This window comes from Rattus norvegicus, chromosome 1, assembly GCF_021556685.1.
Source record: "Rattus norvegicus strain SHRSP/BbbUtx chromosome 1, alternate assembly SHRSP_T2T, whole genome shotgun sequence".
Taxonomy (NCBI): Eukaryota; Metazoa; Chordata; class Mammalia; order Rodentia; family Muridae; genus Rattus; species Rattus norvegicus.
The window spans coordinates 129,914,804-129,929,898 of NC_141534.1; the positions used below are offsets into that span (position 1 = coordinate 129,914,804).

General features: G+C 45.9%; 1 protein-coding gene across 1 annotated transcript in view; it reads left to right on the top strand.

Moving 5' to 3' along the window:
- The window catches only part of Otud7a (OTU deubiquitinase 7A), a 336,492-nt gene that overhangs the window by 292,721 nt on the left and 28,676 nt on the right, over window positions 1-15,095 (top strand). The window contains 3 exon segments of the mRNA NM_001447212.1: window positions 7,684-7,785; window positions 12,071-12,198; window positions 12,786-12,901. Coding sequence (NP_001434141.1) covers window positions 7,684-7,785; window positions 12,071-12,198; window positions 12,786-12,901 — 346 coding nt within the window.

The window sequence follows — 15,095 nt, forward strand, 5'->3', positions numbered from 1 at the left end:
GTGCCTCCCTGAGTGTTTAGAGCTTTAACCTCTCCTCAACATTTTGCCCTCTCTGGCCTACCAGAGTGCTGAACAGGGGCACTAGCTCTATGTCTAAGTCAGTTCTGCATGGTAATAATTGCTGTTGCATTTTTATCGTGATTATCATGTATCATTGCTAGTATGTAGAAATATAATTGATTTGTAAAATATTGATCTTATATCCCACGACCTTTACAAAATAATTATAGTATTCCACAATTTCCTTCAGATTTTCACTGGAAAGATACATGATTCAAAGGTCCACACAATGGTAAGAGTGGGCAACCTGGGCTTCCCCTCATTTAAAAGAAAAGCATCCATGCTATCACCATTCAGAATGCTCCATGGATTTGCTCCTGTCAAGTGCAGGCAGTCCTCCCCATTGCTGGAGGTGACTCTTTACAGGTGCTCCTGTCAAGTGCAGGCAGTCCTCCCCATTGCAGGAGGTGACTCTTTACAGGTGCTCCTGTCAAGTGCAGGCAGTCCTCCCCATTGCTGGAGGTGACTCTTTGCAGGTGCTCCTGTCAAGTGCAGGCAGTCCTCCCCATTGCTGGAGGTGACTCTTTACAGGTGCTCCTGTCAAGTGCAGGCAGTCCTCCCCATTGCTGGAGGTGACTCTTTACAGGTGCTCCTGTCAAGTGCAGGCAGTCCTCCCCATTACTGGAGGTGACTCTTTACAGGTGCTCCTGTCAAGTGCAGGCAGTCCTCCCCATTGCTGGAGGTGACTCTTTACAGGTGCTCCTGTCAAGTGCAGGCTGTCCTCCCCGTTGCTGGAGGTGACTCTTTATAGGTGCTCCTGTCAAGTGCAGGCAGTCCTCCCTGTTGCTGGAGGTGACTCTTTGCAGGTGCTCCTGTCAAGTGCAGGCAGTTCTCCCCATTGCTGGAGGTGACTCTTTACAGGTGCTCCTGTCAAGTGCAGGCTGTCCTCCCCATTGCTGGAGGTGACTCTTTATAGGTGCTCCTGTCAAGTGCAGGCAGTCCTCCCTGTTGCTGGAGGTGACTCTTTGTAGGTGCTCCTGTCAAGTGCAGGCAGTCCTCCCCGTTGCTGGAGGTGACTCTTTGCAGGTGCTCCTGTCAAGTGCAGGCAGTTCTCCCCATTGCAGGAGGTGACTCTTTACAGGTGCTCCTGTCAAGTGCAGGCAGTCCTCCCCATTGCTGGAGGTGACTCTTTACAGGTGCTCCTGTCAAGTGCAGGCAGTCCTCCCCATTGCTGGAGGTGACTCTTTACAGGTGCTCCTGTCAAGTGCAGGCTATCCTCCCCATTACTGGAGGTGACTCTTTGCAGGTGCTCCTGTCAAGTGCAGGCAGTCCTCCCCATTGCTGGAGGTGACTCTTTGCAGGTGCTCCTGTCAAGTGCAGGCTGTCCTCCCCATTGCTGGAGGTGACTCTTTGCAGGTGCTCCTGTTAAGTGCAGGCAGTTCTCCCCATTGCAGGAGGTGACTCTTGGTTTTTATTAGATTATTTTTCTCCATTCATAGTACAATTATTTGAACTGCTTCTTCTGGAGTTTATTATAGTGAGCTATATTAATTAATCAATTTTTAGATATTAAGCCAACTTCTTATCCTTCACATGGTCTCTCTGTGTCATTCTTGGTGTCTGTTTCTGAGGACTGTTTACATTTTGAAAATTTCACTGTATATGTATAAGTGATTTCTACCTATGCATTCTCCATCTGGTTTTAGCGTCAAGGCGTATATTGTATAGTATTAGTAGGTAGGTAGGTAGGTAGGTAGGTAGGTAGGTAGGTTGGTTGGTTAGTTAGTTGAAATGAGATCTCACTAGGTAACTCAGACTGGCCCCAAATATGCAGTCCTCCTGCCTCAAACTGTGCACTGATTACAAGCTTATGCCAACCTTGCCCAACTAGGATTGGTCTGCTGGCGAGAGGGTTCATTCTCCCTGAAGCTTATTCTGCGGTTACCATGTACACATACCTTGGCAAAACTCACTGATAGAGACTAACTTAAGGAGGCATACGCATCTTACCTGCTTCTGTGTCCCTTATTCTCCACCACCCATCTGGTTGTCTTAAATACTCTACAGACACTAAGAAAACTGTGTGTCCCCGCCAGCGGGGACCCAGTTATTCAGGGTCCCGAAGAGGCTTTCTACCTGTGGGCCAAAATGGGGGTGAAGAGAAGAAGGAGACCAAGCAAAAGTTCTGTTGTCAGGGTCTCATTTATTGGGGTGAATGTTACAGCTTTTAAGGCTTTCAGGTAGGGGGAGTGTCCTTTGTGAAACACAGAGGAGGGGGAGGTGCGGATATAGGTAGTGATAGCTGGAGGCAAAGAGGTCAGGCGGTGGAGACACTGGGTGTTGATTCAGGAGGTAACAGGTATCTGCTAAGGGAGCTGAGGCATCCCTTGAATGTTATCTTCCTGTGCCGTAAATTCATGGGAGAGGCTTTCATTCAACAATCTTAAGACTTATGGCAGTCATCTTAGGGGTGAATATCTGTGGCCAAACAGCCCAAAGTCACCTAGCCACTTTGAGCCATGCAGTCAAAAAGCAGCTAGGCCCAAATCCAATACGGCTCCGTGCATCTCCCCCATTTTTCTTTTATAAAAGACCATTAGGTGGAAGTAGTGGTCTGAGAGAGATCAGACATACCTCACAGAGTGCCCAGCTCGGCCATGGTGAGCCACTCTTGCAGTTAGGACTGCACCCCAATGGCTAGGAATGAACTTATGCTGTAACACACCGTTCTGGGCTATACGTGTGTGTTTATTGGGGGAGAAACTGGGCAGAGGAGCATTTGACCGGCCCAAACATTTAAATGGGGTGTAGCCACCTCTGTCTTAGGATCGACCTCTCAAACCCCAGCCTTATCCGTCATAGGATCACCTTGTCGCCCCCAAGGTTCCTGTCTTAGATTGGTCAAGGGTCAGAGGAAGTTGCCCGTCCCTGAGGATAGCTACATTGGATCATCTTCTCATTCCTCTTACTTGAGCCCAGGGGCGAAAGAGTAGGAGCCAGATGGCATTAATATAAGAGATTGTGGAAATTGAGCCTCTCCCGATAAGTAGTGGGCACCTCATCGGGTTCTCCTCAGCTGCTATGGCCATACCACCAAGGGCCTAGTCATGCCTCTCCTGTAATAAAATTTAGAATTCCCAATTGTTAGCAACTACTCCAGAAAGTTCACCCACTGTGCTTGCTTAACAATAGCACCAGTTAAGGCAGCAAGAGTCGCCAGGGGAATGAGGGGGGCAGGGGTAACAGCTGGAGTCCAGTCTTCTCCAGAACGCAGCAGTGCACAGAGGGTCTGAGCATAGGCCGTGGTGGGACGGGAACACGCAGTGGTAACACTGACTGCAGCAACGCCAAAATTTCTGTGATGACAAAAGATGAGTGGGAATCCTCCATATTCCTCCAAGGACACAGGAATGACTCCAGGGACCCGAACCAGGAGAGCTGAATCTTCATGCTCCCAGGATCAGCATGTCTCACCAGACACTCAGGCAGCTGGCACACTCCTGTAGCATCCTGTAGAAAAAAACACAAAGATTCCCTCTTCCCCGTATAAAATATCTGAACAGGGTCATGCCAATATGTGGATCTTTCTATTTCACCTAGGCAGAAGTATGCCTAGTTGTAGGATGCCATAAACTCAGAGTGTTTCTTGGCATCCAAATTTTAAAATTGAAATAAAAGGAGCATATTTTAGCATACAGGGATAACTCCCCTTTTTTATTTACTAAAATATTGTTAAAATATTATTTATTAAGATAAGTCCTTGAGGATTAAATTGAAGACACTGAGCACTTGTATTTATAAATTTACTTTTATACCAAATTATTGTCTCTAGCACTACTGTTTTGGATATATAAAGAATGAGATTTTTTGACTAACTGTTCCTATGTAAGGCCTATAATCTGTCTGGTATCATTGTCCTCCCTTGTTAAGGGGTCTAGGCAATCCAGTTTGAGTTCTTAAATGGCCTATAAAGGAACAGTACTTAGTGCTCTTAACCACTGAGCCATCTCTCCAGCCCCTCACCAGCTTTATTTATCTAAACATAAGCATTAATTAGAGATGCCAAATCCTATAAATATTGTCCAGATTTAGTCGCACTAGAAATCCCTGAGCCGGCAGGGTGAGGCTGGGAGTTGAAAGTAAGCAAATGGAGTCTTCCTCTTTTCAAGAGGGTGTGTTATCAACTCTATTACCATTTTTAAAGAGCTGGGTCTATGGTTTTGTTTAGTTGTCTGAGCCAGAGCACTGAAAGGACAGTGAGTTGTCAGACAATTCACACTGAAATCACTCATTGATTTTAAGTAGAAAACCTGTCTCTAATATAGCATTAAGTAATTGTATAATTTGAGGGCTAGTAGTATCTAAAAAGGGAAACTTTTTAATCAACTGTAAACCATAAGCCATACATTGGCTATCAGTATATGACTTAAAAGCTTGATTTTTTTTTTTTAAAAAAAACAGTGGCTACAGCACGTAATTTAATAATCTGTGCTAAAGCAGGGGAAACTGAAGAGAATAAACAAGTGATCTAATCATACATGTAGCCTTTTCATTAGATGAACCACCTATAAATATAGTAAGCTCATTTCCTATGGGTTGTATGCACAGATTTATAGGAAATACAAAAGCATGTAAAGAGTAAAATTATCAATTTTGTCTGAGATTTGTATATGTGATATGCCAAATATCAGTATTTTGTAATAACCAATTTAATTGTTGTTTGGAATAAGATATGTTTTACCAGGTTTCTTTTTTAAAATACTTCCATGACTCTAGTCTATAATTCTGTATTAACACAACTGAAGCTTTATCTCCAATGAGGATAACAAAGGAAGGCTTAAGTCCTCTGGTAAGGTGAGGTATTTAGCCAATTAACATATCCTTAGAAGCTTAAAATTAGCTTCAAATATTCTTTTCTGGAGTAGTGCAACAGCTACTCCCCAAATATTAAAGCTCATTTTGAGAGCAAAGGTTTGTAGTAAAAATTTCCATATACACTGAAAGATTTAAGGTTCTAACTTCTTACATTGAAGAAGCGACAAAATTACATAATATAAGGCTATTAGCCATTCTTTTGTAAAAATTTTAATGATATCACTTTATGGGCTCTCTAAAATTATAAGCAAGCTCACAAAATGAAAACTCACAATGGCCAGGACGAAAAGAAATTGTATAAAATCAGTCCTCTAAATCTATCTTGAAATGGCAGTTGGAGTAAGCAAACTGGCTGTAATGCTCTCACAAGTTCTAAAACCTCATCAATCTTTCGTAAGTCTTGTAACAATCTCTACCTGTTTGATTTTTTTTTTCTTTTTTTTTTTTTCAAGCCAGAAGAGGAAAAGGCCTCTGGTTTCTTTATGGACCAAATTATATATCTAAAGTACAGCACTTAGCAGGTATCTGCGAAGCACAGTGGGGAACCCTGGCTGAGACTTCGGTAAAAAAGGACAGACTATGTGGCCTGAATAAATTAGGGAAATAACCAGGAAGGCCAACCTAATTCTGACTCAGGTGAGAAGTACCTGGCCAGACTGCCAGTTGGGAACAAAAAGCTTCCACATGCAAGGGCAGGGCTCAGCAGGGGTCAAACCTTGTTGGAAACCCAGAAGGGTCTTGTTGCAGCTGAAAACATTCCATGAATGTAAACTTCTTGTGCCATAAATTACAGGGAGAGGCTTTTGATCCTACAATCTAAGGCTAAGGCCAAACAGTGACAAGGCAACCAGGCCCATGTCACATGTTATCTAGAATGACTTCATCTAAATTACAATTTTAAGCCAACTTTCTGTTACCAATGTTACACCTTTTTAACCATATCTAATAACTTAAAAGCCAATAGTACATAACCAAGGCGTGTAGAGCATATTTATACATTTAAAACCAATCAGAAATAAAATTGAAGTGGCTATACATGTCTTTAATATTTACACCAAGCACCATTTTTAGTTTTCTAGCTGTGATTTTAAGAGAAGCACCTTGTCACCTGTTGAGTCCAATAATCACAGTCAAAGATTTTTCAGTTTCATTACCATAGAAGCTGTGATCGGCTAGTACAAACATTTAGCCAGCCCCCGGGGAGCTTGTCCAGCAGACTTAGGCTTCTAGCTACAGATGTAGGCTCCAAAAGCCAATTGAAACTGTTTTTTATTTATTGTTCTCTTCTTGAAACGAGTTAAAACCAAGTCAAAGTGTGAACGACTGGCAGATAAAGTTTTTACCATTTTTTCTTTTGAACACGAAACATAAAACATTTAAATAACGAGAAACAAAAATCACAGACATAAACTGACAGACAAGGATAGCTTGGTGTACCAAGGACAGACAATAGACAAAGAGGGAAAAAACTAGATGGTGTCCCACCCGAAGGGACCCACATATCCTACCTATGGAACCCAGAACCAGAAATAAGCATTTCTCCAATAGGAGACAGCAGAGAGGCAGGACGTCTCCTGCCTTCCCTCTGTTCCTAGGAGAGCTCTAAAAAGTTTTTCTCTTTCTCCAAAGCATCCGTGGAGAGTCCGGGAGGACTGTTTTTCCCAAACCCATTCTCTCTCATGTCTAGGGTGTAAACTATCTCTAGTCAGGATCCAAAGACTAAAATATAACTCTAAAAGAACGCATATGCAAAAACACTTTACCATTACCTTGTCCCTTTTTTATTACAAGTTTTACTTAAGCTAGCCCCACACTGCTTAAAATTAACCAGGGACACCTTTCATCAATAAAACAAAAAAACTTGATTAAATCCTTTTTCTTAACTCTTAATCCTCTCTCCCTGAGTGAGCGCTTGATCTCTCCTATGAAACAAGCCTCCTAAATCCATACCTTCCCCATGGCAATTATTCAACCGGTCCTTACCTCCCTCTCCAGCGACGCACGAGCAATGCGGCCTGAAGAGTCCTTGATTCCCGCTGCAGCTCTCTTATCTCTGTCGTCCTGTAGTCGGCCTTGCTTCAGGGTCCCTGTGTTCAGGGTTCCTGTGTTCGGGCGCCACTTGTCCCCGCCAGCGGGGACCCAGTTATTCAGGGTCCCGAAGAGGCTTTCTACCTGTGGGCCAAAATGGGGGTGAAGAGAAGAAGGAGACCAAGCAAAAGTTCTGTTGTCAGGGTCTCGTTTATTGGGGTGAATGTTACAGCTTTTAAGGCTTTCAGGTAGGGGGAGTGTCCTTTGTGAAACACAGAGGAGGGGGAGGTGCGGATATAGGTAGTGATAGCTGGAGGCAAAGAGGTCAGGCGGTGGAGACACTGGGTGTTGATTCAGGAGGTAACAGGTATCTGCTAAGGGAGCTGAGGCATCCCTTGAATGTTATCTTCCTGTGCCGTAAATTCATGGGAGAGGCTTTCATTCAACAATCTTAAGACTTATGGCAGTCATCTTAGGGGTGAATATCTGTGGCCAAACAGCCCAAAGTCACCTAGCCACTTTGAGCCATGCAGTCAAAAAGCAGCTAGGCCCAAATCCAATACGGCTCCGTGCAACTGTGGAGCTTTTGGTCCAGGAAAAGAAAAGCTTATTTTGCCCCAACCCCAACCCATTTTTCTCCTTATAGTTTGAGAAAAAGAAATCTTTCATGCACACACACACACACACACACACACACACACACACACACACACTCCTGCATGCACACATGCCTGTTCTCTATGTAAAGAACATCTGTTCTAAAATGAACTTCCTTTCCAGGTCGCCTGAACTGGTGGTCTACTGTGTGCACGAGCTGTAAAAGGCTTCTTCCCTTGGCCACGACAGGGGATGGGAACTGCCTCTTACATGCCGCCTCGCTAGGTAAGCACCCCAGCACCACCAGAGGCCAGGAGGGCTCTGGATCTGTCTGACACACAGGATGGCAGATGCCTGTGACATCCTGGCCCTTCTGGTCTGGCTAGGTTGGTGATGAAACCAAACAGTGTGGGGTAAATACCTGTCTTTCTAGGAGGCCTTGAGCAGGAACTTCTAGGACAGCAGGTAGAGAGGGTAGCCTGGGCAATCTAAGAGGACTTCCTGGATGATGCTGTATCTTTACTTAAACATAAAAGAGTAGAAGACACTGAAGCAGGAGACAACACAGACAAAGCACAAAGGCAGAGATCACAGGGTGCTGCAGAGCTATGCAGGGTAAGACTCCAGCGGGAAGACCTGGGAGCAGTGTGTGCAGCAGGGTAGTCGGGAGCTGCCTGTAGGCAGCAATAGGATAAGATGCCGGGTGTACGTTTACTCAGGCAATCAGAGTCAGATAGACAGCATATGATTTGCTCCCTTCCCCAGGGAGCTGCATCAGCAGATACATAGGTATGGTTGGCAATCTAGATAACTCCCAGTCATGCTGGACTTTCTGGGATCTCTGTCAGCCCCTCTGGGACCAGGCTTCCATGCACAGGATTGACTCCATGTGACAGGTAAGCCTAGATTTGTACCAGGGGTCTAGACATCAGGCCCAGGGCTCTTCCTTGATCCTAGAGGATGGTCTGTGTCAAGGGAACAGGACCCCTGCATAAGAATATGACCCTCATTAGGCCAGATATCCTCCCAGTTAAACGTGACCTGAGCCAGGCCCATGCCTTATTTAGAACATAGTGGCGACTGCGAGTACAAGAGAGGCTAAGGGGACACTGAAGAGGGCTCTGAGCATCACAGCGGGCCTCAGCCTATGACCCAGAGAGGCCCAGAAGCCTCAAGACCTACAGTAAGTCCACAGGTTTGACGGCGGAAATGGGAAAGACAAGGGCGTTCAGTTCCTGCTTCCTCCCCACAACAGGGCCAGCAATTCAGCCATTGCCATTAGACCAGCTGTGGTGCTGCACACCTTTGATCCCAGCACTGGGGACCAGATCACTGTGGGTTCAAGCCCAGCCTGCTCTACACAGTGAGTTCCTGGACAGCCAGGGCTACACAGAGACCTGTCCCCAAAAAAAACTGACCAAAGCAATGGCTGCCAAGAAATGCACTCAGTCTTCCCAAGGGATGTGTTCCCTAGTAGACAACCTGGACCCAAAGTGCCAGCCCTAAACATAGACACATGAGCAGCACTGAGTGAACACATCAGGTGGTATCTCTACATATCTATGTGCGCATGCAACAATAGGAAAGGTAAGAGGAGGGAGGGGGAGACATAGAGGAGTTGGAAGGAGGAGAGCGAAGGGGAAAGGATGTAAATACATCACTCATGTGAAATTCTCAAAAAATACAAAAAACCCTCAAAATTTAAAGACATTATTTAATTAAAATCATTACTCAAAAGTTCCACATCTCCTCAAAACTAACATGTAGGGACTGAGCGTTCAATCACCTGAACTTAAGAGAAAATTCACATACAGACCCTGACAGGAGCCCCTGTTTTGCCTGTTAAAGCACTTTCAAGCCTGCACTGGAGTTAATTACACTGAGACTTGTAGTTTCCAAGGGCAGTTGACAGTGTGAATTATGTATGAATTATGGAACACTTGAAATGCAGCCACTACCAGTGGAAGCACTACGTAACTCTAAAATAACATGCACTTTGAAGGCATCATGTAGAAAACAAAACATAAAATATCTTATTTATTCTTAATGATTATATACTGAAAATGATGTTTTGATATGTTGAACTACACAAGATTTGTTACTAAAACTCAAAACAAAACCATTCTTTTTTTAAAAAAAATATTAATCATTTTGTTATAATGATCTCACAAATAAACATTTTTTTAAAATCACACAGTTAGATTAAGGCAGCTGCTCAAATATTGTGCAGCTCAAACTCTTTGTATCTCAGAAAATAACTCTGGGGAGCTTTACATTTTCACTGTCAACTACATGTTTATGGAGTCATCTACCACAAAGAAAAGAAACTATGACAAAGTTGAAGGGAGGGAGGGAGAGAGGGAGGAAGGGAGGGAGGGAGGGAGGAAGGGAGGGAGGGAGGGAGGAAGGGAGGGAGGGAGGGAGGGAGGGAGGGAGGGAGGGAGGAAGACTAAAGGGAAGAAAAAAGAAAGATTTCCTTCTGCAGCTGGCATGACAAACTACCATCCCAGCCCCTACCGCCCCCACCCCAGTGCAGCTAAGCTAACAGCCCCTCTACCAACACTGGCTCTCGCCTTCTGTCAGTTTTGCAAATGAAATCATAGTCCTATTATGTTCACACCCAAACCCAACATTTCCTACTTAATCTTTTCAACATGTCTTTTTAATTTTAATTACAAATAACAATTATACATATTTATGGAGAACAACCATCTTAAAATCCCATTAAGAGTTTCCTGTTTCCTGTGCCTTTTTTTCTCCAGGAATGTCATTTGGTTGCTGGATCTTATAGTTAGAACACTCAATACAGACTCTTTTCCTAGTATGTTTTACTTTATTCGTATAAAACCTGGAGAACAAATCATACAGGCACCCTCTTCTAAAAGTTTCTCTGCAGCCTTGGGGTCCACGGGCCCTTTGTTCCAGCAAATTCCAAAATCCAAAAAGTTTGGAGCATCAACACGACACCATGAGTGGGAAATTCCACACGTGAACATTTATGTACAAAATCACTTAAAAATGTAACAGAAATTATCTTCAGGTCTGTGAACAAAGTACACAGGCAACACCAATGAACTTTATATTTTAAACTTGCATTTTATCCCCAAGGTCTCTGTGTATGTCAATATCCCAAAATCAGAAGCTCTCCTGACCTCAGGCGTATTTGAAAAGTGGTACTCAACCTGAACTGGCTTTGCAATTTGGACTGACACAGCAAAAAGCCATACATCCAGGACTACCCAAAACGTCCATGATAGGATGGGTACTGTGGGGACACCTGCTGACTAGGCCTGACACTGAGCAGAGTAATTGGGCACACATAGAAACACCAATGCCTGGGAAGAAGAGGCTGCTTTACCTGCAAACTCAACTCCCTCCTTCACCCCTTTGAGTCTCAGGGGACTTCAACAACACACCATATTGAATGCCCCTGTCACACTGTCCTCTCCCTGCTTTGTCTCTCCTTGTGTTATGAACACTGTACATTATATGCTCGTTTAATAGCTACCTCGCTTATAAGTTGCCTATAATATATGCTCTCAGAATGTAGGAAGTTTGTTGTGCCATGAATATTCTCAGCACCTATAATGTATGAAGGGATGAGGGGTGGGTGGTAGAGAGGTGAGTGGGCAAGTCGATGGACAGATGGATGAGGAGATGGGTAGACAAATAGGTGAATGGGTGGGTGGGCAAGTGGGTAAATGGATGGATGGTAGAGAGGTAGGTAGGTGGGTACATGGTATAAGGGTGAGAGCATGAATAGATGGAAAGTTAAGTGAGCAGATGGAAGGAAGGAAGGACAGATGGACAGATGGGCAGATGGATGGATGGGAAGTTAAGTAGGGAAGTAGGTAGATGGATGAATAGTGGAAAAGTGAGAAAGTGAGTTGCTATATGGATAGATTCTCCTTTTTCCCCTGTAGCTATATGGCTGTAGCTCATGCCAATGCTCTTCTCAGTGGTCAAGTGCCTTGACCATGTCCCAGCCATCCATAGTATGTGCTCAGGGATATATGATTCATTTTTTCAGTCCCTCAACATCTAACAAAACGGAGTCCCTCTCCCTGGGAAATCCCTATAATGTCCCAAACATGTGCACTGTTACCGACTGATACTACTTCTCAGAGAGCTGAAATGTCCTATGGTAGGACTTCACACATCATCTCTAGTAGGCCTTAGAGAAGCCAGGATACCATCCAGATGTGGGGCCCTCTGGGAGGACATGTCACCAACTTGTCTCCAGAGGCTCTTTCACCCAAACACAAGACAAATGTTCACAGTGGTAAACCTTGGGTCCCAGAGAGGCAGCACCCACCCTTTAGCTGCTGTTTTTCTGTTGGGACAGGAAGAGTCACTTGGTTCATATATCTAAGCCCGCTGGGAAGCATACACAACAGCACGGGGTCGGGGACGGTCCATGGTAAGACTAAACAGCTTCCTGATAGGTTAGTTGCTGCCTCTGCACCCAGGTGGGAGGTCAGCCTGTTGGACTGTGACCCCTGAGTTTCCTGTAGCTCATCTCTTCCTCATGTCCCTTCCTCCTTTGCCCCTCATGGGCTCCCTGCTACAGGAATGTGGGGCTTTCATGACCGGGACCTGGTTTTGCGGAAAGCTCTCTACACCATGATGAGGACGGGTGCCGAGCGGGAAGCTCTAAAGCGGAGGTGGAGGTGGCAGCAGACACAGCAGAACAAGGAGGTTGGTATCTCTCCCTGCAGGAGGCAGGATCCACATCAGGTGCAGAGGAGCCCTTACGACAGCCCCGCCCAGGTGGACAGCAGCGCATTCCCACTCACACCCCATGCTGCTGTGGCTAGGAACGCTGCCTTCCTTCACAGGGCCCCAGCATGGAAATGAGCTATAGAGTCATGTACTGTTCTGTGAAGCGCTTGACACTCTCAATCCAGAGGAAATCTCAGTTACCCCAACCCGTGGCGACATTTGTACTTTCCTCCACTAGGAAAAGAATCTGCCTACCTTTAGGGTAAAATGGTGTGATGGCTCTTTTAAACTGCTCATCGGTCAGCCTCAGCCAGATTCACTCATTCTCACATTCATGCAAGAATGACCTTGATGATCGGAGGACCCCCAGCAGCTCTGAAATCAGGGGCTGGAATTTCTGAAAATGCATGCAGTGACTGTCAGGGGACACTTGCACATATGTTCAGTCTGGGTCCCAGTGAGGCTTAGGCCAACCTGGGTGGCTTGGTGCTGCTGCCCCTGTGGGGGAGGAGTGAGGGAAGATGACAGAGGCTGCCTCCTGAACCAGCTTCCCTTCGCGCCAGTCAGGGCTGGTGTACACTGAGGAGGAGTGGGAGCGAGAGTGGACAGAGCTGCTAAAACTGGCCTCCAGCGAGCCTCGCACACACTTCAGCAAGAACGGCAGCGGCACGGGTGGTGGGTGAGTGCTACCCCGCTCTCAATGGGTCTTCCAAGAGGCCTGGCCACCCAGGGCCTCAAAGAGCTTGGGAGAAAGGGAAATGGCCTTGCATGCTAGCCAGGTAGACAAGGAGAGTTCACTGTAAATCAGGTTACATGGGAGGGGAAGGGAGGGAAGGGGAGGGGAGCCTGGACACATGTACCCAGGCTCGCTACACATGACCTCATGAGAGCTGCCAGTCTGTCTCCCTCAGATTCACCATACAAGCAAACAGTTGTAGGTAGAGGACTCAGGACATGGCCAGGCCTGGAGGTGGCCTGTGTCAGTGGATGTTGCCACAAGAGTCATTGCCTCTCAGGGCTATGAAGACATAGCTGACGTTTGTGGAATTTTCCCTTAATCTTTTTAGTTTGTGGTTTCAAGTCATGCTGAAGGCAAGAGATCATCAAACTACCCCAGTGCTTCCCAAATGGATCCTACAGATATTACGTGTGCTCCTAGCACAAAGGCCTTGTGTGTGCATCCAGGAATAGCTTGACCATGCAGGTCAGCTCCAGATCCCACTGTGGGAATGAAGAGCAGGTGACCAACAGGAGCACTGTGGAACTTTGGGCCATGGGGTTTCAGAAGAAGCATGCTTTCATTGTTTTGCTCCTCTGTCCTGAAGGAAAGGTATCACTCCCAGAAAAGGTCTCTGACACCAAGAACACAGACGTGCATGTGTCCTGGCCAGCCTCCCCTTCGTCTTCCGAGGCATCCTCTGTGCTCTAACCCCGCCACAGTGAGCCTGCTGCCTTCTGGGCCTAACCCTCTTGAGGTTCCAGCTGGAGGACAAGTTCCAGCAGAGCCCACAGTAGCACCGTCTAGAACTGTGTTCCTACGTGAGACCCTTCAGTACAGAAACCCATAATTCCATGGGCTGCTTGTTGCTTTGTTGTAGTGAGATAATGTGTCAGCACCAGGAGTCCAGGTGGACTGAAGACTTCAGTCCTAGAACACAGCTCTTACCTGTTCCATGCCCTTCCAGTCCAGTGTCTCCTTCACTGTGCAATTTCACACCTGCCAAGGAGAAAATAAATGCCAGACAGCTGCCACAGGACCAAATCTCTTCTGGTGAAGCACAACGGGAGGAGAGAGTGATAACAATACAGGTGTAGTCTGTTTTCCATTGTTATAACAAATTACCTGAAATCAGGCACCTCTGAAGAAAACGTGTATTGTTTAGGGAATAAAAAGGGCGCATACAACTGTTACAGTGCTTCCACCTCAGTCGAGTCTTTGGATGTGGAGCCTACAGATGTAGAGACATGCGTGATCTGTGTGGGGGAAGGTGTGAGTGTATGAGCATTCCATGTGTCCAGGCGCATGGCTGCATGCAGAAGCCCAAAGTAAATGCCTGGGTCTCCCTCCGTGGCCCACCTCTTCATTCACTGAGGTAAGTTCTCTCTGTGCACCTGGAGCTTACAGATTTGGTTCATCTTAGCTTAGCTAGTCAGCTGCCCTGGGGATCCCATCTCTGCACCACAGGTGCTGGGATTGCAGGCAGCCTCCACACCTGCCTGATCTTTTTTTTTTTTTTTTTTTTTTTGGCCTCAGTTCCAAGGATCCTAACTCTGACACTCACACTTGCACAAGTCATCTCTCCAGCCAGAGCTATTTGTTTAAAGCAATATATGTTTTAAACATTCTTCCACTCTCTTAAAAAAAAAACAAAAACAAAAACGAAAAAACCCAACTCTATCTTCAAGCCATTAGGTAGACAAAGCAGGGTGTCTGCAGTGGGAAGGAAGATGGGGGCACAAAAGGGGGAACACAAAGACTGTAGCAAGTGCCAGGGCCAAACAGGGTGAAGAGGGAAACTTAAGGGTTGGCAGTGTCGGGGATGGCAGCAGAGATGGGTGACTGCGTACAGGCCAGGAGACAGGTCAGATGCTGAGAATGGTGAGATCCTTCCAGGTACTTCCCACTGGGGAGCAGGCAGTTAGGAGTAGCATGAACTTCGTCAGGATTAGACAGAGTTGAATGTGGCAGTGAACCTTGGCATGTCCTGTAGCAGCTGTGATTCACACATAGGACAGTAAGTAGTGTGTGAGTGTGTCTGTGTGTGTGTGTGTGTGTGTGTGTGTGTCTGTGTCTGTGTGCATATGTGTGTGTCTCTGTGTGTGTCTGTGTGTGTGTCTGTGTGCATATGTGTGTGTCTGTGTGTGTGTCTGTG